At 51.6% G+C, this 22,409-nt stretch overlaps 2 protein-coding genes across 2 annotated transcripts in view; one reads left to right on the plus strand and one right to left on the minus strand.

Moving 5' to 3' along the window:
• Positions 1-1,556, minus strand: part of MYLK4 (myosin light chain kinase family member 4) — a 105,754-nt gene extending 104,198 nt beyond the window's left edge. The window contains exon 1 of the mRNA XM_062183864.1: positions 416-1,556. The gene's annotated coding sequence lies outside the window, so the exon portion shown is untranslated. The remainder of the gene's footprint in view (positions 1-415) is intronic.
• A 373-nt stretch (positions 1,557-1,929) lies between these two features.
• On the plus strand, positions 1,930-22,366 carry WRNIP1 (WRN helicase interacting protein 1). The gene is made up of 7 exons (XM_062183880.1): positions 1,930-2,803; positions 4,594-4,785; positions 5,962-6,203; positions 14,444-14,673; positions 20,033-20,188; positions 20,837-20,916; positions 21,582-22,366. The coding sequence occupies exons 1-7, from the start codon at positions 2,000-2,002 to the stop codon at positions 21,855-21,857; spliced, it is 1,980 nt and encodes a 659-aa protein (XP_062039864.1). The 5' UTR covers positions 1,930-1,999; the 3' UTR covers positions 21,858-22,366.
• The last annotated feature ends 43 nt before the right edge of the window (positions 22,367-22,409 follow it).

The following is a 22,409-nucleotide window of genomic DNA, read 5'->3' on the forward strand; positions in this document are numbered from 1 at the left end:
ACCTAGGTCCCGTCTTGAGAGGACGGGACCTCATCCGGAAGCTCAGGCCCTGAGCGAAATCTGTCACCTGCTGCTAGCCCGCAGACTGCCTGGAGCCCATTGTGCCACCACCGAAATTCTAGAGAACACAATGGTCATTCTATCGTTGACCAATCAAAGGAGGGCAGAGAGCACTTTGAACCAACCAGAGATCTGCACAGGAGCTGAACACGCCCCCTGCAATCCCAGCTTCGGCCTGTAGATTTAGTACCCTTAATCCCATGAAGAGTACAGCACTAATAGCTGCCCATACTCCTTGCCCTGTGCTTCGCAAAATAAATACCTACTTTCCCCACTTCAAGGTCAGTGATTGGCTTACTATGTGTTTGGTGAGTGAACACAGTCTTTTTGGGGGCTCCACAACAGGAGCACATACCTTACAGCCAACACGTACTGAAGAAATTATGTTAGTATCCTTCATCCAATTGTAGCGTTCAAGAAATCCTCTCATAAGGGAAGGCTGTAAAATCCATAGGTGCTTGTTCTTCGAACGAGAATAAAACATCCCGAGAATACGGCCTTGGCATATTCTGAGTCGGTTAGTGTGGGTGACCGCACACACAGGAGAGGTTCTCAAGAGCCTTCTTGTAACAGGAAATCTACTCCTGTCACATTAGTGAGCACCGGCCGCAGGCCGAGGGGGTGCTGATTGTTCCTGCTCTCTCTGCCTGGGAAAGACCCATCGATAGCAACAGACCGGGGGCATCACCTAGCCCAGAGACGGCCACAGGTGGCGGTTCCCGGGAACATTTTATCTGCACAAGACCAGGGCTTCCTGCCTTCTCCCAGGAAGCCGATTCCCGCTCTGTTAAACTATTAGGGTCAGCCACCTCGCACTCCCACGCCTCAGGGAGTAAGTACCCTTGCTGTTATCTGCGGTCGGCTTATTTCATAGGCTAACATCACTGACCCTTCAGAGGCAAAAGAGCAAATTGAAAACTTCCCTGTGATAATAACACGCTTTTGTGCAAACTGTGTCAGATTTCAAGTCTTCGCTCCCCTTGTTTAAGGTATTTTTTGAAATGGGAGCTTTGAGGTCACACATTCGAAGACGCACACTCTCACTCATGTTTTAATCTTTTCGCCGCACTTCCGGTGGTCATTTTCCGTCCGCGAGGCTATTTGGAAAGGGTGCCCACTTAGCACTTAGTGATGTTGCCAATGTCCAACTAGCAGCAGACACGTTTTTGGTCAACAGTCCTTGGCTAAACGACCACCCAATCAAAAAGGGGGCGAGGAAGCCCCTTTGTTTCTATTTCTTAACCGCCGCTGAGGTGCTTTTTCCACAGGTGCAGCCATTAGCATTTTTCTGGTTGTTCCGGTCTTTTGTCCAGTTTTCTATTGGAGCGAGTTGGGGCTTTCTCCATTTCTTTTCTAGTACAAACAAGAGACACCGATCCTTAGCGTCCGTTCAACCCCCAGCGTGAGGGAAACAGAAAGCCTCTCTGCCCGCCAAAAACCTCTCCACTACCCTTCGGGCTCCTCCCGCGGGGCCTCACAGGGCCCAAGGCCCGCGCCGTTCCCGCCACCGCGCAGCCTCGCGCACGCGCACCACGCCGACCCTAGCGCGCCCCCAAAAAGGCGGGTCGCGGGACCGGAAGTGGACGCTCCGCGGCCCGGGCAAACGACCGCGGACTACACTTCCCAGCGTCCCGCGCGAGGCACTGCTGGCGGCGATTGGGGCAGCCGCTCGCGGACTACAGTTCCCGGCGTCCCGCGCGCAGCGTCGCCCGCGGCGGACTACACTTCCCTGCGCGCCGCGGGCGGCGCTGCCCGCGGCCGGCGGAGGGCGGGCCGACGCGGGAGCTCCGGACGTGAGGCATGAGCGGCGCCCTCCCCTGGCCCGCGCGCGTCCTGCCGCCTCCCCGAGCGAGGGTCGCGCGGCACGGGGCCTAGCGGCGGGCCTCGGAGGTCTCGGCGTGCGCAGGGGCTGCTGCGGCCGCGCCGGGCGGCGGCCGCCATGGAGGTGAGCGGGCCGGAAGACGACCCTTTCCTGCTGCAGCTGCACCCGGTGCAGTGCCCCGTGTGCCAGCAGACGATGCCCGCCGCGCACATCAACTCGCACCTGGACCGCTGCCTGCTGCTCCACCCCGCGGGGCACGCGGAGCCCGCGGCAGGGCCGCACCGCGCCGGGGAGCGCGCCAAGGGGGCCTCGCCGCCGGGCGCCAAGCGGCGGCGGCTGTCGGAGAGCTCGGCGCTCAAGCAGCCGGCCACCCCGACGGCGGCCGAGAGCAGCGAGGGCGAGGGCGAGGAGGGCGACGACGGCGGCGAGACCGAGAGCCGGGAGAGCTACGACGCGCCGCCCACGCCCAGCGGCGCCCGCCTCATCCCGGACTTCCCGGTGGCGCGCCCCGGCAGCCCCGGGAGGAAGGGGTCGGGCAAGCGGCCGGCGGCGGCCGCCGCGGCGGGGAGCGCGTCTCCGCGCAGCTGGGACGAGGCGGAGGCGCCCGAGGAGGAGGAGGCGGTGGGCGATGGCGACGCGGACGCGGACGGCGAGGAGGACGCGGGGCGCTGGGACGCGGACGCGGCCGACGCCGCCTTCGGGGCCGCGGGCGGGAGCCGGCCGCACTCGCGGGCGCCGGCGGCCGAGGAGATCCGGCAGATGCTGGAGGGCAAGCCGCTGGCCGACAAGATGCGGCCCGAGAGCCTGCAGGACTACATCGGCCAGAGCCGGGCCGTGGGCCAGGAGACCCTGCTGCGCTCGCTGCTGGAGGCCAACGAGATCCCCTCGCTCATCCTATGGGGGCCGCCGGGCTGCGGCAAGGTGAGTGCCGGCGTGGCCGGAGCCCGGGCGGGGCGGAGGCGGGGTGGGAGAGGCCCTCGCGGCCAGTCCGGTGTCCAGATGCACCTGCCGGCCGCGCTCAGCCTGGGAGGATGTGCGCTCGCCGTGTCTGCGCTGCGGCGCCTCTCCGCGGCCCCCAGCCCCGCTCCGAGTGTCAGTGACCACGCGACATCGCGAAGGGCCGCTTTGGAAAGAGAAAGCTGCATTTCTGTTGCGCTTGCTTCCTGTGGGTTGAGCCGACTGGTGTTCATTCTTGAGAACGTGCTTGGCGGGACCACGGGGAGCCGCGCGCCCTGCACGGCGTGTGGGTGCTCAGTTCCGTGTACCTCCCTTCGGAGCGAGCGGAGGGGGCACCGGGCTGTGGCGGGTCTGGAGCACACTTGCAGGAAGTTACTGAGAAGACCGGTGGCCAAGGGCGCGTCACGCAATGTCCACAGGTCGTGGGAGAGCGAGCGCCGCGAGGGAGGAGCAGGCAGGTGCGAGCGGCGGCCTCCTGTCTTTGAGGGTCAGGCTCGCACCAGGGAGTTTGTGTTTTCCTGTTTCCTTCGCAGCCGCAGCTTTCCCAGCTCGACCACACCTCCCCGTACGCATCTGGCCCTCTGTGCCCGCTTGTCTGCACGCTGGCTTCCCCTCTGGCCGTGCCAAAGTCAAGTCTGTCCTGATACCTCCTCCTCATGATGACGGAGTAGCTTGTCCCCCCTGACGGGGGAACTGCAGCAGTGGCTTTCTTGGTAATCCTCCGTGAGATCATGACGATGGATAATCAGCTGTTGGTGGTGCCCGATGGCAGGAAAAGTGTCCCTAGGGAGACGATGGGGGCGCCCACAGCAGAATTAGTGCGCGGGATGTAGGGGCCAGGCTGCTCAGTGAGTGGTGCGCAAGCCTGTGTGGCCCCGGATCCTGATCCCGAAAGGCCTGTAGGCGGAGGTGTGGTGAAGCAGCAGCCAGCGTGTCTAACGCTCTTCAGCTTTCAGAAAATAAAGCGCCACCTGTCCATTGAGGGGCAGAGCCGTCCCTCGTTAAAACAGTCTCCGCTCCCTAGGAGTCTGGTCCCCGTGACCACAGTGCTAAGGACAGTAAGGCTAGCCATGTGATACTTCCTGAGCGCCTGCTCAGCGCCCGTCGCTAAACTGTGCTTCCCTTGGGTCTCCGTTGTTTCCCGGCAAGTGCCGACCCGGCCAGAGTGCTGTTGTTAGTCTGCCGGAGTGGACTTTGAGAGTGGGCACCCACTCCAGTGACCTCCAGTGCTAGTGAGCTGTCATTGGTCGCCACCGCAGGCTCCGGCCCTCCTCCCTCAGCTGCTCGCGGAGCTCCCAGTTCCAGCTGTTGGCTGCAGGCTCCACACCTAGGTCTTCAGCCGCCCTGCTTTCTTGGTTCTTGGAAGGAGAATTTTCTCTCTTTGGCGCGAGGTCACAGCTGTCACCCAGGCCGTGCTAAATCAAGACTTCCAGTCTTACTGGAATTCCATTGATCTCAAAGAGTCCCCCAAAAAGGCACCAAAAGGGGTGAGGGACAAAGGAGAAAAGGTCAGGATTAGCCTAAGGGTTAGCTGCTTTGCTGTCTGACTGACAGCATTGGTTTTGTGGGTGTGTGGGTGTGTGGGTTTGTGGTTTTTAATTGTACAAAGGGTTTTGTGGTGTTCCATTGTATCCGTGCCGCCAGGCCTCGTTCAGAGTTCCAGTTGCTTGGTAAAGACTGCCGGTGCTGCTTGCAGTACCCGTGGGTGCTGCCCTCCTGTCTCATCAGCTTTCCATGTGTCTCATCTTTTCTAGACCACTCTGGCTCACATCATAGCCAACAACAGCAAGAAACATAGCATAAGGTTTGTGACGTTGTCTGCAACAAATGCCAAGACAAATGATGTGCGAGACGTCATAAAACAAGCCCAAAATGAAAAGAGCTTTTTCAAAAGGAAAACCATCCTTTTTATTGATGAGATCCACCGGTTCAATAAGTCTCAGCAGGTATATTAACTTCCTCTTACCTTTTGGTCACCAAGCAGAGTGTAAAGCGTGAAAGATCACTTTGAAGAGTGTGACGCGCTGTACCAGCGCCAGGCACGGTCGCTGTGATTATTAATTCTGTCTGCAAAGCGGCATAAGCTTGGCAGCCGATTCTCAAGCCCATTTCCCCAAACTTTCTCAGTGTATTTTGGAAACAGGAAATGTGTTATCTATCTGATGAGTGGTGGTTTAGCCCTGAGCAGCATGGAACAGAAAAGCTGCTGTGGACCAAGTGTCTAACTTTAAAAACATTTTTGTTATCAAACTATTAGGAGTCATTGTGAACAACTTAACTTTAAGGTCATTTTAAACAAACATAAAACATAAGAGTTTATATTTTCTGTGGCTTCAGGCTCTCATTAAGGTGGAAGTTATAGGGTCTGAACATTTTATTTATTTAAATGGCTTTCTAAAGTAAAAAGACGTTATTTCTACAAACAAAGCCATTTTTGGATTGTTTTTTACATAGACATTGCAATGTCTTTTTCAGGTATAATTTTTCTTTGATATATTTTGTTGTAACTTTAAATCGTAGATAAAAATATTTCACACAACTTTTCTAAATTGTGTATGTTTTTCACCTAACTTGAATCTTCTGGGAGAAAGATCCTTTAGAGTTCAGACTAGATGTTAGCATTCTGGTTCGTATTGGACCCCGACTCATCTTAGGATTCCTTCCCACAAGACAACTGATAGTTGCTGTTGCCAAGTTTGTCAGGAAGAATAACATTTGATTCAGTACTTGGAGAGCAGGAGGATTTGGGAAATATTAATATTTTTGTATTTTCTTACTCTTCTGTAAATAGCTGTCATAAGCTCGGTGCCAGTGCAGCCTTGGCTAGAGGATACTTTTCTAAGTAAGGAAGTCACTTACGTGGAAACGAAATTAGAGTTTTGCTTAGAGCCGTTAGTCTGCCAGCCAGAGATCGGGCTTAGACATTGGCAGTCCAGAAGTGTTTTAGATTGAGCAAGCGAGCATACTTGCCCAGATGCTGTGCCCGTAGTCAGGAACTAAAGCTGTCATTCGGAACCCTACAGAGGGAAATGGGGAAAAGGAAGGCAGGGATGGCCGACTCACCTGGGACTCTGGGCGGCTGCTGACTGGATCACTTTCTTCTGCTTCCCTCCCATGCCTAGGACACTTTCCTTCCTCACGTGGAGTGTGGGACGATCACTCTGATCGGGGCGACCACTGAAAACCCTTCCTTCCAGGTCAACGCTGCTCTTCTGAGCCGCTGCCGGGTGATCGTTCTTGAGAAGCTTCCGGTAGAGGCAATGGTGACTATTTTAATGCGAGCGATCAACTCCCTGGGAATCCACGTCCTGGACTCTAGTCGTCCCACTGACCCTCTGAGCCACAGCAGCAACAGCAGCTCTGAGTGAGTTGACAGTGTGCCGAGCCCCAGGGGCACACACTGCCCAGACGGTCTCCTGGCAGAGGGCCAGCAAGGGCTGGGCCTCAGCACAGCGGGCGGGACAGAGAACCTTGGTGTGCCAGTAAACGAGGGGAAGGAGGGGTTCTCGGGTAAAGGACCGCGTGTCGTGGAGGTGAGCTTTGCAGCCCCTAACGGAGGCATGGAATCCTTCAAGCTGCAGAGTCGCTTTGTCTGCTCACCCTCTGCCGTTCGCTCTGGCGCTTAGGGCTCTTTGCCTAGCGCAACTTTTTAAAAGCTGGGAACACTGCAGGAAGCCTTATCATTTTAAAGGCTTGGTCTTGCTCATTGAGAAGAGCAGACAGGTTCCTAACGTACAGATCTTTGGGAGATTATACTCACAGTTTGATTTCCTCTGTTTCTGCAGTTTACTATTTTGAAAACACTTAAGTAAAAAGTAATGCAACTTGTAACCATACAGTTATTTCAACCCTTTTTTTACACTCTTGAAAAATCAAGCTTAGTCCCTGAAAGTAAAGGCATTTGTACTGACAGTCAGAGAGGCGCTCCCCTTCCTGCTGATTGGCTCAGGTTTCTGCATCGTGAGTGTGTGTCGCAGCTAATCAAGTCCTTTGCGTGTGCTAGCGCATACTCCTCACGAGCCATTTGTTCACGTGCAGCAGACGCGGTGTGGTGGAACATGATCCGGGCTGAGGAGGAGCCACGGCCCACCTCCTCCGCTGTGGCTGCAGCTGCTCACGCCTGCCCTGAGGCCAGGTTCTGGAGCCGCTCTTCTGCGGGGATTAAAGTTCAAGGCGCAGTTGTAGGCCCAGGGTTTAGGTTTCAGCAGTCTTCCCTGTGTGTCTGGCCTCCCCATTTGCTCCTGTCTCAGCTGTAGAAGAAATCTGTGCCCCTTAAAAGCCTGGAGTCATTTGCCTGCGGGCCCCTGGGTGGAATGTGGGTGTTTTATTGTAGGGTACACTTGTGACAGGCTGGCCATTGGGTCTGGGCTACAAGGAAGTGGAGACCCTGCTGGAATCAGGTGTGCTCCGGCTCGAGCCCCTGCCAGCTCCTCCTTGTCTGGCGTAGGTCTGGTAGCAGAATTTTCCCGCCAGACTCCACTGCTCAGTAAACACAAATGGAAAGAGATGGGGGGGAGGGCGGGGTCCCCGCAGCTTTCTGTGTGTTGATTCTCATGATCTGTCCACAACGTTACATCCTGCATTTCATTTACCTGGCCTAACTTTCACTCACTTTATGCTGTGATTTCATGACTGAATAATTCGCACCCCATCAAGCTTTTTACCTGCTTGCCATTTTATTTTAGTTACTGAAGTGGAGTGCCTGATAGAAAAGTGAGCCAGTGCTTCTGAAGCTGCTAGAATGGAAGCTTATCATAGAAGTTTTCCTGTCCGGTAGATGGTTCAGTCTTTCCGCTAGCTTAGCGTCAATCCAGGTTAGCACTTCCCTTCATTCTTCTGTTTGCTTTCTTTTGTTCCCCGCCTTCCGAGGAGAGCTGGGACGACAGGGACTTTCCCTCTTACGCATATCCCAGCACAGCGCCTGGCATAGATTTGTGCCTGTAAATCGCTGCTGAGTTCACTCTAGCGCTTTAATAAGAGAGAGGGAGTTTATCTATTTACTTATTTTGGTGTAATTCATCTTAAGAGATAATGCCCGGGATCGAGTGCCTTTTTGTTTAATGCTATTGCTCTCTTCCCCATCAGTAAGCAGGATGAAATTAAAGAAAGTAAGCTTAGATCCACTGATTGACTTTCTGGTTAGCAATTCTGAAAGAAATTAGCTTGGGAGAAATACAGTGAACCACAGAAAGAGCTCTTAAAATTGTAAGCACTTTCCTAATAGAAGTACCTGCCTCCCTCTTGCCTTGGATAACAATGAATTGTAGAGCAAAATTTTACTTTCAAATCCCTGTTGATTGGCTTGAGCTATATATACATCCTTGCCTGTAAATCAGATTTGATTGTGCTAATCTAGCTGGGGGAAAAGACCTGCACCTGTGGTGATTCCTGTCTCTGGGAAGCTGAGAGTGCGTTTGTATTCTTTGTGCCACGTTTTGGTGCCTCAGATGGCAACTGGGGCATTACAGAAAAGTCCTCATCTTTTGAAAGCTGTGCAGGAGAGGTGAGCTGGGCTCCTGGATATGGAAGCCAGTGAGGCTGCTGCAAGACCATTTCTGATTATACTTGAGGAGTTGTGAGTTCTCCCACAGGGTACACGTGTGCATGATAGATTTCCATTAGCGTGAAGTGAAAGGATTTTCCCCTCCATTTGTTTACTCAGTAGAGATGGCAGGTCCTGCAACGCGAGGCATTGGCGGTGTTGGGAAGCATGTCCTGAGCTTTTAGAGGGCACACAGGATGATCAAGGCTTGGTGAGCAAATCGGCTTACAGTGCCAGGCCGTCACCACGCCACACACTGGGGTGGTGGGGAGAGAAGCATCCAGAATACGTGGAATCAGTTTTTGCCTCCTGTGAGTTGAGTTAAGCGCCTCAGCTAAGCCAGCATTCCTTGGTTTGTGTGGCTGGCCAGCAGCTTCCTAGTGTTCTGCTGGGTGCATTTTGGTCACATGATACCAAGCATGCAGTCTGTAGACTGGGTTAGTTTTGGAGGCCAGGAATAAACACCCATTGTCCCATGGAATGGTCTGCTGAAAGTGAAAAGGAAAACTAGTGTGTAGTCATCGTGGCACTACTTGCTGCTTTGGAGGATTGTAGGTTCCCACACCATAGGACACCTGCATATTCAGAACACCCCTAAAGACTGAGTTGTTACGGAGCTCGAGTGCCTGCGTCTGGAGGTGGAGGGTGAGATGAGAAGCTCGGAGTTCCCTGTCACTCTAGGCCAGGCAGAGTTCCAAGAGCTGGGTGAAACCTCTGAAGCAGCATCTGTCCCTGTTCAGGCCGGGGCCTAACTCTGAGGCTGCGCTTTGCTGTCATCACCCACAGAGGAGCCCCAGACGAGGTGGCCGCAAAACAAGATGGCTTTGGATCTTCCCATTATTTGTTTTTTCTTTTGTTTTGTTTTTGATAAAAATGGAAGTTATTTTGCCTTCTGCCTCTCAGATAGTCTTCTCCACCACTGACTAGACAGACAGTAGAACACAGGCTGGGGGGTGCTGGCCAGAGGCTGAGTGGCTGTGGATGACAGGTTATCATTCTTGTAAAAATGGTTTACTATAAGATGGAGAAGATACATGACTATAGTACATTAATGTAGGAAAAATGTCCATTGATGTAATTAATATGCTTAAAATCAAGAGAATATATAATATGAAGAAAAAAGATACATTAAAATGATACTGAAAAAAAACCAGCAGCCAGAAACATAGATCTCGTGGACCGTATGTTTCACCAGAACGACAGAGCTTGATTATCAAAGTCCCAGAATCTAGAAGACCAAAGTCAGGGTGTGCCCAGGGCCACACTACCCCCAGGGGCTCAGGGGAGAGTCTCTTCATCACCTGGTGGCCACGTCACTCCAGTCTCTCATATCCATCTTCATGTGGCCTCCTTGTCTGTGTCCCCGTGCTTTCTCTTTTTCTCTTATAAGGACATTTACCATGGATATAAGGTTTGCCCTAAATGCAGGATGATCTCATCCTGAGAGCCTTGATTCAGTTACATCTGCAAAGACCCTGTTTCCAAATAAGGTCACATTCACAGGTTCCAGGGACATGTCTTTTGAGGTCACTGTTTAACCAGTAGAACCCTGTACCAGGTATATGCCACCGTGTAATTTGGAAAGACGTATCCTTCCATGGGAGTCAGCAGAGAAAGGACGTGATCCGTGAAATGTGTGTTCTTTTACTTTACTTTCACTCTGATTATTATGGGAACACCAGAGTCTGGGGCTGTAGCTTAAAGATGTGCAATCCCAGGGAGGATGCTGTGGACCAGTCTAACGAAAATGCTTGTTGCCACCTGTAAGAACAATAGTTAACGTTTACTACATGCTCACGGCGTGGCAGGCACTGCTGGACGTATTCTACACACCTCATGTAGTCCTCAGTATCAGAACTGAGACAAAAAGGTTAAGTAGCAGGCCCTCAAGCGCCTAGCCTGAATGTGACGGAACCTGTTTTAGGGTTGCTGACAACTAAGGGACCACAGTTGCTTGAACTGGGGCCGGGCACCATGCTGAACCAGGGTGACTGCTGGTGAGTGTTACCATTCTGATCTTTCTTTGTACTCTGCCGTGTGTGGGGGCAACTCTGCATTCTTTTGTGCAGGGTTCAGGATAGAAGATTCCCGCTAATGTAGCACAGTGCCTTTGACCTCTGTCTGCACATCACTTACCCGGAAGACACTTGGAAAACACACAGGCCCAGATTCTGTCCCTCGAGTAAATCAGTAGATCTGCCATGAGGTTTCAGCACTGGGCTCTGAGCAAGTTCTCTAACCTGATGCGCGTCCCTGGTTGAGATCACTCACAGCAGCTGCCGCCCTGACCATGCAATGCTCCTTTTCCTTAGTGAAAGAGATTCACAAAGTTTGGTTTATAATTTAGGGAGGGAGAGTTTAACCAAGCCATATGTATGTTTTTGTTCTGCCATGAGATAACAGGTACTCCTTCTCTGACTTAAATTTCCAGCCATCTTAAGTAGTATCTTCCAAATCCTGGTATCCTCCAGAGCAGCAATGTACAGAAGGGTTCAGGCCCTTAGGAAAAAAACAGGGAAGGAGGGAGCTTCCCTTACGCGTCTGTTAAGAGCCGAACTGTCTGTCTGCATTGCTCATGTCCATGTAGGTAGGATGCCGTGAAGTTTGGGGCCTTCCATCCCCGAGGATGTCACATCATCTAATTCTGTTCTACCTCTAGAAAGTTGTTTTCAAATGCAGTACATTTGATAAGTGTATGCTTACATTTAAAAATAGTACGTTCTCTAGATGGGAGTACTCTTAGTTACTACACTTTGTGCAGCAGTTTCTGTTTGCTGAGGGGTTGTAGATATTAGTGCAGGCACCCTTCCTGCAACATTCTTGGCTGATTTGTCTCAGCTGCTCCAAATTCTGAGCTCTCAAAGTATATTATCAACTGTCAGAACTTCATGGGGGCAAATGGGAGCTCCGGCTACGCTGAGAGAAAGATAGAGCCCTTAGAACATTCTGCACAGTGTTCTAAACTGAATGTCCACTTTGAGTGCCATCAGCAGCCCTACCCCACCCCCTTTTAAAGATTTATGCAGCCCCTTTTTCTTGAATGGAGTTGCTGGTTCGTTTGAACCTTAGAATGCTCTTCTTTTGGATGTGGTGAAGTCTGGGATGTGGCTCCTGCCCCAGGGAGCAAAGAGGAGGGAGCAGTAGTGTGGGTGTTTGCTGTAGCAGCACCCTGAGTCCCGCCAACTCCAGACCAGAGCAGTAGAGTGACTTGTGCTCTGATTGGTAGTTTACAAATCCAGGGGAAGCCCCTGTTCTCTGACCAGAGAATTCCCATCGCAGCGCGCTGTGTGGAAATCTGTGGGGCAGTCTACTGTTGGCTGCTCTGCTAATAAGGCTTGTTCTGTTCCTTGACCTCACGTGAGGAATGGTGTCGAGAATTGGGTCAGTGTAGTAAGTAGCAGCGTATAGAAGGGCGCCCATCTTGTCTCTGTCCCAAGAGCACTCCACGACTCTTAATGCACAGAAATAACAAATTCAAAGAAGAAGAATAAAGGATACTGTTTTTAAAAAGATTTGTTGGAAAGGCAGAGCAAGGGAGAGGGGAGAGACTGAGTGAGAAAGAGGTCTTCCATGAACTAGTTCACTCCCCAAGTGGCCACAACAGCCAGAGCTGGGCCAGGCTGAAGCCAGGAGCCCAGAATTCCATCCTGGTCACCCCTGTGGGTGATCAGGCCCAAGCACGTGGGCCATCTTAAACTGCCGTTCTGCATTTGCAGGGAGCTGGAATGGAAGTGGAGCAGCTAGGACTTGAACCAGCACTCCAATATGGGATGCTAATGTCACAACTGACGTGGCACCTGCTGTGCCACAATGCTGGACTCCAAAATCATTTTAAGGTGGTCTAGTAGTAGATTGCTTTTCTCCTTTGCTTATTTTTAAAATAATGTACATTTTAAAAAATAATATTCCGAGATCTGAGTAACTTAGTGTTTTCCAAACAGTTATTTAACTATTAAAGATGTGAAACTATACACAGTATAATCCCAGTTTGGTTCACAAAATCAGATGTAAGGTCAATGGTTGCACAGGTACACGGATCGTAAGGGAAATTCCATGGATGATGGTTATCTCTGGGTGGTGGACATGGGGCTTTTTTTTCTTTGTTTGCTTGTTTTTCCTGTGTTTTGCATGCAATTTTTAAAAAATGTTTCATGGTGCAGATATTGAATGCCTGTTATCCACCAGGCACTGAGGATACAAAGAAAGAATAAAACGTTCCCATCCTGAGGCACTCAGCGTTTGACGGGGAGGGAGAGATGACAAGTGTCATCAGCTCAGGATCCGGGGTGGGGTAGCACCTGAGGACTGACTGGGGCTCCCCTTGTACTCCTTTGTCTTCCCTCAGTTACCCTGCAGGCGTTTTGTTGCTAGGAAGCTTTCCAAGGAGAGAGAAGGCATTGCTTTTGTTAGTACTGTAGCAGGAATGAGATGTTGGAGTTCTCCCTCCTAACAGTCCCTCCTGGCCCCTCCCCCTCCCAGCACGCACACAGGTAGTGGGTGCTTGCCTATGAGATGTGCCATGTGCTGCTGCATCCCTTACATCTTTTCTGTAGAATGTCTTCTGTCCAGCATTCTCTTCTAAATTGTCTTCCAAAAATTCTGCTCAGAGTTTGTAGTTGAGAAATGACCCAGAGACTGTGCAGGGTGTCAGCGATGTAACTGCAGCGCTAGGGCCCGAGTGGCCGTGAGTCGGAAGAGAGAGCAGTGTGTTGTGAAGCTAAGATGAGCTAGGTGTTCCGGGTCTGGTGAGGAACCCACGGTGAACAACTGGAAGGCTTGGCTTTGGTAAACAGAGAACGATATGAGACAGTCTTTACGATGCCAGAAACAAAATCCTGTAGTGCGTGGACTGTGGAATGGTGTTACTCTGGTATTCACTGAGTGGGTGGGTGTACCCCCAGCAGGCCCTTGGGGTCTCAGCCCAGCCCAGTGGGTTACCACGTGTTGTTCTGTGAGTAGCTGATATGCACAGTCCTGGTGGACTGAGTTACTACTGCACATATTTTCAGTTGAAGGTTGGTGATGATATGGGTGAACTAACTTTGAAGTTATTTTTGCTACACAAGTGTGCAGCTAACAACTCAGCCAAGAATTCATAATCCCTTTAGGTAATGAAATGTGTTAAATATCTCGTCCAACTACATCGGGAATAGGACATTTTGCTGAATCAGACTTGAGATGATCATAGCTGAACTTTATGAAAGTCCAGAGTTAGAAAAGTAATTATGAATTTTAGTCCTGATATTTGGAGAGAGAATGCGTGCCTTACTTCAGTCTCACAGCCAAGTTCTGTCGGAATCTTCAGGCCCATTCGCAGGCTAGTTACCTCTCTGCTACCCTGTGCAGATTTTGTGTGACTGGTACCTACTGTGACGCGGTACCCAAAATGCCTTGGGCCAAGATTCCAGACCCCCTGCTTCTAGGTCCTGCTTAACCCTGGGTGACTGGGGCCGAGGCTTGTTTATAGAGTGAAGAAACTGAGCCGCGTGCTGGAGGGCCTCTCGGAGCTAACACTTGTGTTCTGATGCCGTGTGTGGGTGACCTAGTCAGACCTGACTCTTCATGGCATGTGCTGCCTTTGAGGCGTGTTTTCCATGTCTAACAGGAGGTATGGGCATTTCCAATGAAGTTTTCACTGCTATCTGTGATTGTCAGTGGCTTTCCAGGACTGTCAGGGTCTCCTTCACGCAGCTTCAGTGTGTGAACCTGCGACTCACAAGGTACCCTGAGATTACCCCGAGGCTCGGGAGATGTGGTGGGGTGCCCTCTGCACTCCCACGGTCCAGCCAGTTCTTAGACTCACGCTGCTCAACTACATTCAGAATAAGGGACAGAAGTCCTGAGCTTAGAGCGCAGTTTTTCAGTGACCTTATTGAGGATTAGAAGGGGTTTTAAGAAGTTTATGGAAAAATGAAGTTCATGAGATAGATGCATTTTTCCATGAACTTTAAACACCACCACCACCACCACCACCCCCCCCCCCCAATTCACTAAGACATGCAGCAGAACAAGAGAGATGTGCGTAAGCTGTGTGACAGTAACTAACCCTGGTTGTGTTGCAGGCCTTCTGTGTTCATAGAAGATAAAGCGGTGGACACTCTGGCTTATCTCAGTGACGGCGACGCCCGGACTGGCCTGAATGGACTGCAGCTGGCAGTGCTGGCCAGGTTGAGCTCTAGAAAGATGTTCTGCAAGAAGAGTGGGCAAGCGTACTCTCCCAGCAGAGTTCTCATCACAGAGAATGACGTGAAGGAAGGCCTCCAGCGATCTCACATTCTGTATGACCGAGCCGGTAAGTGGCTGAACTGATCAGAGCAGACCCGTGAAGGAAGTCCGTGTGGGCGCATGTTCTCGTTCCCGGGTATCTGACCTGTAGCTGGGCCCAACGCACGCCGCTGGTTCTCGGTTGGAGCTCTGTATTGGTAATAGAATGAAGCCCTCCCACACAGGGCTGACCTTTCTAAAGAGAGGCATAAAGCAGAAGCTACCCTGTAAAGAATCAAGATAAGTTCTCGCATTTGAACTTGTGGGCTTCACGTTCATCTCTTGAGGTTGTTAGTATTTTCCCATTACTCTCTGGAAGCACCTATAAGCACAAGCAGTTTTGAAAATTTGTGCATTCAGTTGACTGTGAATACTCAGATCATTTGTAGTGGCAATAAGTAACAAGAGAACTGATGTAGTAAATGACCTACTGGTTTAATTGTGAATTAGAATCTTTAATTTCTAGAGCATAAACTAAAAAATAGGTTTTCATAGATCTCGATGCCTTTGTTTCGCAGTTTGAAAAATTTTTAATTTTGTAATGCGCACTTCTCTGTGAGAACCGTATTTACAGACAGCAGCTCTTATTAAATCTGATCTGGCAGTATTGAATGTCATAGCACAGCACATTTGCATCTTTTTATAACAGAAATGGGAGATGAAGATAGCATTGGATTAGGCTGGACTCTAGGGGCTTGAGCAGTTGTGTGACTGGATAGAGTCGTTTTGCAGTCACTGTGGAATAGAATTCCCACACCTTTAAAAGCTCTGCCCTGAAAGGAAGCTGGTAATTGAACAGTGCAGGTCTCGCGTGGTCTGTGCCATGTCTGTGATATTTCCTGAATATGCAGAGTCCTTCCTACTGGTTAGGGAGAGGGGTGGAGGGCTTAAGAATGATTTTGGCTCCCGCAGGCTCATAGCATGACTCAGGGAGGGTGACCGAAGCTTTTTGGCCTGGTGATAGTGTGGGGTGTTTGTTAGTGTCAGGCACATGTTGGACACAGTCCTGTCTATATTCTTTTTATTTTTATTTATTTGAAAGGCAGAATGACAGAGATAGACATAGATTTCCACCTGCTGATTCACTCCCCAAATGTCTGCAATAGCTAGGAGCCCAGAACTCCATACAAATCTCTCTCTCACTGGGGTGGCAGGAACCCAAGTAGTTGGACCATTATCTGCATTCGCAGGAAGCTGGATTGGAAGTGGAGCTGAGACTTGGTCCCAGACATTTCGATACAGGGTGCGTGGGCTGTGGGTATCCCAAGCGGTGGGTGAACCTCTTGTGCCACAGCGTCTGCCTCCTGTCCTGTGTGCATGTCCCTCGGCAGATGGCCAGCCCTCCCCGCGCTCTGGAGTGTTACATGAGTGCTTGAAGTGTAGAGTTTATGGGTGTAGAGCCTTGCTTTACCTTTGACCACATACAGAAGTGGGAAATACGAACAAAAGAAACATTCTTATTTATTTTAGATTGATCTATGTATTTGAAAGAGTTACAGACAGAGAAGGAGATACAGATCTTCTGTCTGCTGATTCACGCCCCACATGGATGCAGCAGCAAGGGCTGGGGGAAGCTGGAGCCAGGAGCCAGGAGCTTCCAGGTCTCCCACATAGGTGGCAGTGGTGTAAACACTTGGGCCGTCTTCCTCTGCTTTCCCAGGCCATTAGCAGGGACATGGGTTGGAAGTGGAGCAGCCAGGACACAAACTGGCCTCATGGGATGCTAGCGTCACAGGCAGCAGCTTTACCCACTATGCCACAATGCTGGCCCCAAGAAACAGTTGTAAGAGGTGAAGAACATTCCCACGTGCGGGACTCTGGAGTCCCACAGCAGCGCTCACCCTCCCTTCTTGGGCTGTACCAGAGACTGCTTTGGACTGGACTGGTGGGACTGGTCTTCCACATTGTATCAGTCAGTGAAAATCTATGTATGATATTCACGAACAGTCAGAGTATTTTAGAGATACTTAATTCTCACAATAGCCTTAGGAGGGAGGTAGCTATTACAGATGAGAAAACTTGCTTAGGTTTACAAAGCAAGCGGTCAAACTGATCTGCAAACCCGGCTCTGGCTGGATCCAGCCACGTCCTCGCTGTCTGCAGTTGGCTCTGTGTCTGCCCCGCCATTGCTGACCTCACCCCAAGCGCCTTCCTGGAGGGGCACCTTTTCTACACACATACACATGCAGAGCAGATACTGGGGGCCACGCACAACGGACTCACCGAATCTCTACCTCTGGGCTGCCCTAGGAATTGCTGGGGGCAGTGAAGGCTGCCGCAGTCGAGGGAGCCCCACAGTCTATATGTCTTCTTCTTTTTTTTTTTTTTTTTTTACAGGCAGAGTGGACAGCAAGAGAAACAGAGAAAGGTCTTCCTTTTGCCGTTGGTTCACCCCACAATGGCCGGTGCACCGCGCTGATCCAAAGCCAGGAGCCAGGTGCCTCTCCTGGTCTCCCATGGGGTACAGGGCCCAAGCACTCCCGGGCCACAGCAGAGAGCTGGCCTGGAAGAGGGGCAACTGGGACAGAATCTGGCGCCCTGACCGGGACTAGAACCCGGTGTGCCGGCACCGCAGGCGGAGGATCAGCCTGTTGAGCTGCGGCACCAGCTGTATGTCCTCTACTATCGGTGTGCTCGTGTACCTCCACGCACGCCAGCATGTCTGCTGCACAGGGGTCCACAGACACTCCCAGGTCAGACCCTGGAGTAGGTGCTCCTGCAGGCTTTGTTCCAAATAGATAGAAGCTGCTGATGGAAGCAGTGCCCTGGAAACTTGCTCGTTTGTATTGTTGGGGCTTTTTGTAACCCTGGTGAGATAAACATCTCACCCCTGCAGTTTTTATGACTTAATTTAATGTCACCTCTTACACAGTTGCATACTGCTAGGATTCAGTAACTGAAGAAGTTTCCAAATAAGAGAAGATTCTCTGCTGTGTTGATATCAGGGTTCTGTATTGCTGCAGTCAGCTCTCTGTGTCCATAGATTGCAAATTTTTGATTCAACCACAGGCCGAAAGCATTTGGAAGACTTTTTCTTGTCATTATTCCCTAACTCCACGGTATAACACCTGCTCACCTAGCGTGTATATTGTATTAGCTATAAGCTGGAGATGATTTAAAGGATGTGAGATGATGTGCGTATGATATATGCAGATCCTGTGCTGTTTCAGTGTAAGGGACTGGAGTATCATAGATTTTGCTATCCATGGGCATCCTGAATCCAGTGCCCCGTGGAAATCAGTCTGTGACGATAATGTGAAACTACAAGTTACGTAAATGTACCTAAGTGTACATTTATGTAAATAAACAAAAATGGGGGCCTGGCGCCGTGGCTCACTTGGTTAATCCTCTGCCTGCAGCACCAGCATCCCATATGGGCGCCAGGTTCTAGTCCCAGTTACTCTTCTTCCAGTCCAGCTCTCTGCTGTGGTCCGGGAAAGCAGTGGAGGATGGCCCAGGTGCCTGGGTGCCTGCACCCACATGGGAGACCAGGAGGAAGCACCTGGCTCCTGGCTTCGGATTGGCGCAGTGCGCCGACCGTAGCAGCCATTTGAGGGATGAACCAACAGAAGGAAGACCTTTCTCTGTGTATCTCTCTCTCACTGTCTAACTCTGCCTGTCAAACAAAATAAAATAAATAAAAATGGGAGTAGCACAGAATAGCAGGTTGGAACACTCTAGCACTTGTTGTGTGCCAGACTAGCTAATACAGTCCTCTGAGGATGGTTGGTCTTATTCATCTCATTTTATACGTGTGAGCCCTGGGGTGTAGAGGGGAGCGGTAATTTGCTCTTGACCCTGTGGCTAGGAGTTTGGAGTTGAAGCCCAGGCTGCCTGGCCCCGGCCCCCATTCCCTAACTCAAACTAGTGGTGTTGCTTTCACGCTGAGCCCGGTCACGGTGGGGGAAGGTGACTCGCCTGTGCGGCAGAGTATAAATTTGACAAAGGGACGAGAGGTGCTTCCCTCCCTTCCTGCACACCCTGTGTGCCTGAGTCCGCTCCCCAGCCTCTCCCCACTTCCTCGCTCCAGCCTGCAGAGCACAGGGCAGACCAGGGCGACGCCTTCCCAGCCAGTGCCCGTGACACACTTCCCTAGGGAAGCCCTAGGACAGGGGCCGCTCAGTTGGCCCACACGAATCCAGTGGTTTTGCTGTCGTCATTTATCTGCCCTGGTCCTGCGCCAAAACCAAAATCCCTGGGGCCTGCATCAGCCTCCCAGCCCCTCCCCCTTGGCGGGCCAGGGTCTTGACACTTGGCTCTCTTCTGAGGACCAGCGTGGTGACCTGCTGTGAACTGTTACGGGGCCCAAGTGCTGTGCCCCGCCGGGCAGTCTTAGTGTTGACAGGAAGGACTCAGACCAGAACGATGCTTAAGTGCGAGAGGCTGCTCGGGAGAGTGAAGACACACGGGGCTGGGGTTGGATTGCAGGAGGTTAAGCGGCCTTGGGTCGCTCACATCCCAGGTCAGAATGCCAGTTTGAGTCCTGGCTGCTGTGCTTCTGCTCCTGCGTTCCTGCTAATGCGCCCTGGGAGGCGGCCAGACGCTCCCGGCCCCCATGTGGGAGACCTGGATGGGATTTCTGGCTCCAGGCTTCTACCTGGCCCTGCCCACGTATTGTGGGCTTTTGGGAGGTGAACCAGCAGATGGAAGATGGATCTCTGTGTCTCTCAAGTAGATGAAATACATAATTAAACATTTTTAAAGCATGCATGTTTTTTTCTAAAGCACATTTCACTGCTTTGTCTCCATGTGAGTCCAGGGTAAGCCCAGGTGGAGAGGGGATGGGTTACAGTGCCTTCAAGGTGAGAGCGCTTCGTCCGTGTGCTGGCTCTCCAGGATGCTGTCGCACAGGTCCCCACACTGGGTTGTGACTTAAATGCCACTGTAGGTATCAGAAAGGCAGTGGGACATGACTGGTCAACACATTGGCTGTCACAGCTGCCTTTGCCACGTGATCCACCCTGGTGCTGCAGCCAGGCCCGGGCTTGACTGGAAGCCGAATGTGAGACTCGCTTTCCAGTCTCGTGTGTGGCACGTGCACTGTGGTGGAGGAGGACCGTCTTTCAGAGTGGACCTCCTTCCCCCAAGTCTGTCTGCACATGCACTGGATGTGGGCATTCTCGTTTGTCCGGCAGCAGCCTCTGCCTCGGAAGGGCCTGGGTTACCGTACTGGCACCCCAGCCCCGCTGCAGACTGTGCTGGGGCGTGTTCCAGAAGTTGTGCCCTCCCACCCAGCACAGTTTGAGGACAGTGGTCCAGCCCCAGTCTCCCGTCCCCAGCTTTCTCGGGTCCTTTATTGGGATGGCCTTAAAATCCGCCTGTCGCGGCACAGCCGGCTTGGGGGCCGCTGCCATGGGTCCTGTGTGTGAGTGGTCTCTGGTGTGCAGGAGAAGAACACTACAACTGCATCTCCGCCCTGCACAAGGCCATGCGCGGCTCTGACCAGAACGCCTCCCTCTACTGGCTGGCACGCATGCTCGAGGGAGGGGAGGACCCACTCTACGTGGCAAGGAGGCTGGTGAGGTTCGCCAGTGAGGACATCGGTGAGTGTGCCGGCAGGGGCCCCAGCCCTGTGCCCATGACGAGGGTGTGGCGTGACAAGACAAGCATGGCTTCTGTCTTGGGGCCCTGCGGGGGGGGGGGGGGGGTGTTTTCCAGGGACTCCGTGTTCGTTTTCTGGTGTGCCTGTGCTTTTTAGTGTTTGTGCTCCTAGTCACCATTTTGTTTCTTCCTGGGGAATGCTTGTACTAACGTGAGCAGCTATTCAGAGGAGTAAATAAGAGCTACTTGGTTCACTCTGCACTCGGGTGACTGGTTTTCACTGGGCAGCTCCTGGGGTGGGAGTGAAAGATTCTGGACACTAGGAGGACGAGCTCTCCTCCCCGTGGTCCTAGTGTTTATTGTTAACGTCGTCACCTTTGTGAATGTCGCCACGGCCTTTGCCCGTTTGCTTGTTGTACGGAGTCTTATTTTCCCTACCAAATAGCAGAATTACCCACAAGGAAACGGTTCTTACACTGCAGAGTCCACTCGGGAAGTGCTTCTGGGATGAGTCAGTGCAGATGGCCACTAAGTGGATCTTCTGCTGCTGGTGACTGTGTGGGCCGAGTCTGTAGGCGCTGCTTGTGCTTGGGAGTGGAGAGGCGGGATAGTGTGTGTGACTTACACGTCCCTTTGTCTCTGTGTGGCAGGGCTGGCAGACCCGTCTGCACTCACACAAGCAGTTGCTGCCTACCAAGGCTGTCACTTCATAGGCATGCCTGAATGTGAGGTAAAGTAACCCGCTCCAGTCTTGGCAAACCAGTCCTTTCCCTTGTCCTCTGCCCTTTTGGAGGATTTGAGCTGTGTCCCGCCTTCCCCTTTGATGTTTCTGGCCCTCGGAGTGAATTGCTGGGCCTGTGAACTCCCATCATAGAACCCTAGACTCTTAGTGAGAAGAGACGCTTTAGGTTATCCACCAGGTCATACTATTGGTCGTCCTCAGGAGGTCTGGGGCTCACAGGACGTGCTCCAGGCTTTGTGTGGGAGCAGAAAGGTTGAAGGAGCAGGACCAGAAGCCCCTGCAAGTTCCCCTCCAAACGAGCAGCTTCATATTCATCTCTTTGATGTAGCAGGAGGTGAAGAGAAATTGCATTTAGTAAAAAGTTCTTTAGTTGAAAATAACGGGAACCACTGGTTGAGCTTACTTCCCGTGTCATAGACTTTTCTTTATGTTAGGAGCTGTCCAGACCGGACAAGAAAGGAGAGATAATAGAGTCATGGTGGGACCGGACAAGAAAGGGGAGGTAACAGAGTCATGGTGGGACCGGACAAGAAAGAGGAGGTAACAGAGTCATGGTGGGACTCTAAAGAATCAGCTCAAGGTGTCGTCAGAGCACCCTGCAGGTGCCACGCGGCCAGCCCCTTCCTAGTAACGCGTGTGCTCCTGTGTCGTAGGTGCTTCTGGCCCAGTGTGTCGTCTATTTTGCCAGAGCCCCCAAGTCCATTGAGGTGTACAGCGCCTACAACAACGTGAAAGCCTGCCTGAGGAACCACCAGGGGCCTCTGCCCCCGGTCCCCCTGCACCTGAGGAACGCACCAACGAGGCTGATGAAGGATTTGGGCTACGGCAAAGGCTACAAGTACAACCCCATGTACAGTGAGCCAGTGGACCAGGAGTACCTGCCCGAAGAGTTGAGAGGAGCCGACTTCTTCAAGCAGAGGCGTTGCTGATCCCTTGGCTCTGACAGGAACTGCAACGGGAAGCTGGTGGCCTGGTGGAGCGAACACAGGCTGCTGTTTGTGCCAGAAGGTGACGAGCTCCGTCGGTGGAGGCAGCACTTCAGCGAAATGTGTAACTTTGAAATTGTGTTCATTTGCACTCTGTGCAATGGTTATGCTTCTGAAAATACCTGGCAGCTTTGTGCAATGAATTAATGTTATAAGGAATTATCTATTTTGTCATAGTATTTAAGTCATAATGTCATTTCAGAATTCAGTTCCGTAGGATTTCTTTTCCTTTAAAAAATGTATATTCTGGGTAGTTTCAATTGGTAAAGAAAATGTAATTGTGATTTAATACTGCATAGTGTTTTGGGTATTTTTTTTATATGCAAAGGTCTTATGAGCCAATAAAACTATTTCAAAGTATTCTTCCTCGGTTCGTTAATGTTTCTCCTGCCTGAGAGGCCAGGCACCAACATCCGTCTCTGTTACGTTTTGGTGGGTAGTCAGTCTGTCTTTTGGAAAATTAATTCTTTCTTAAAAATTTTAATTAAAATTAAT

The sequence above is a fragment of the Lepus europaeus genome, chromosome 3 (assembly GCF_033115175.1).
Source record: "Lepus europaeus isolate LE1 chromosome 3, mLepTim1.pri, whole genome shotgun sequence".
NCBI classification, from domain to species: Eukaryota; Metazoa; Chordata; class Mammalia; order Lagomorpha; family Leporidae; genus Lepus; species Lepus europaeus.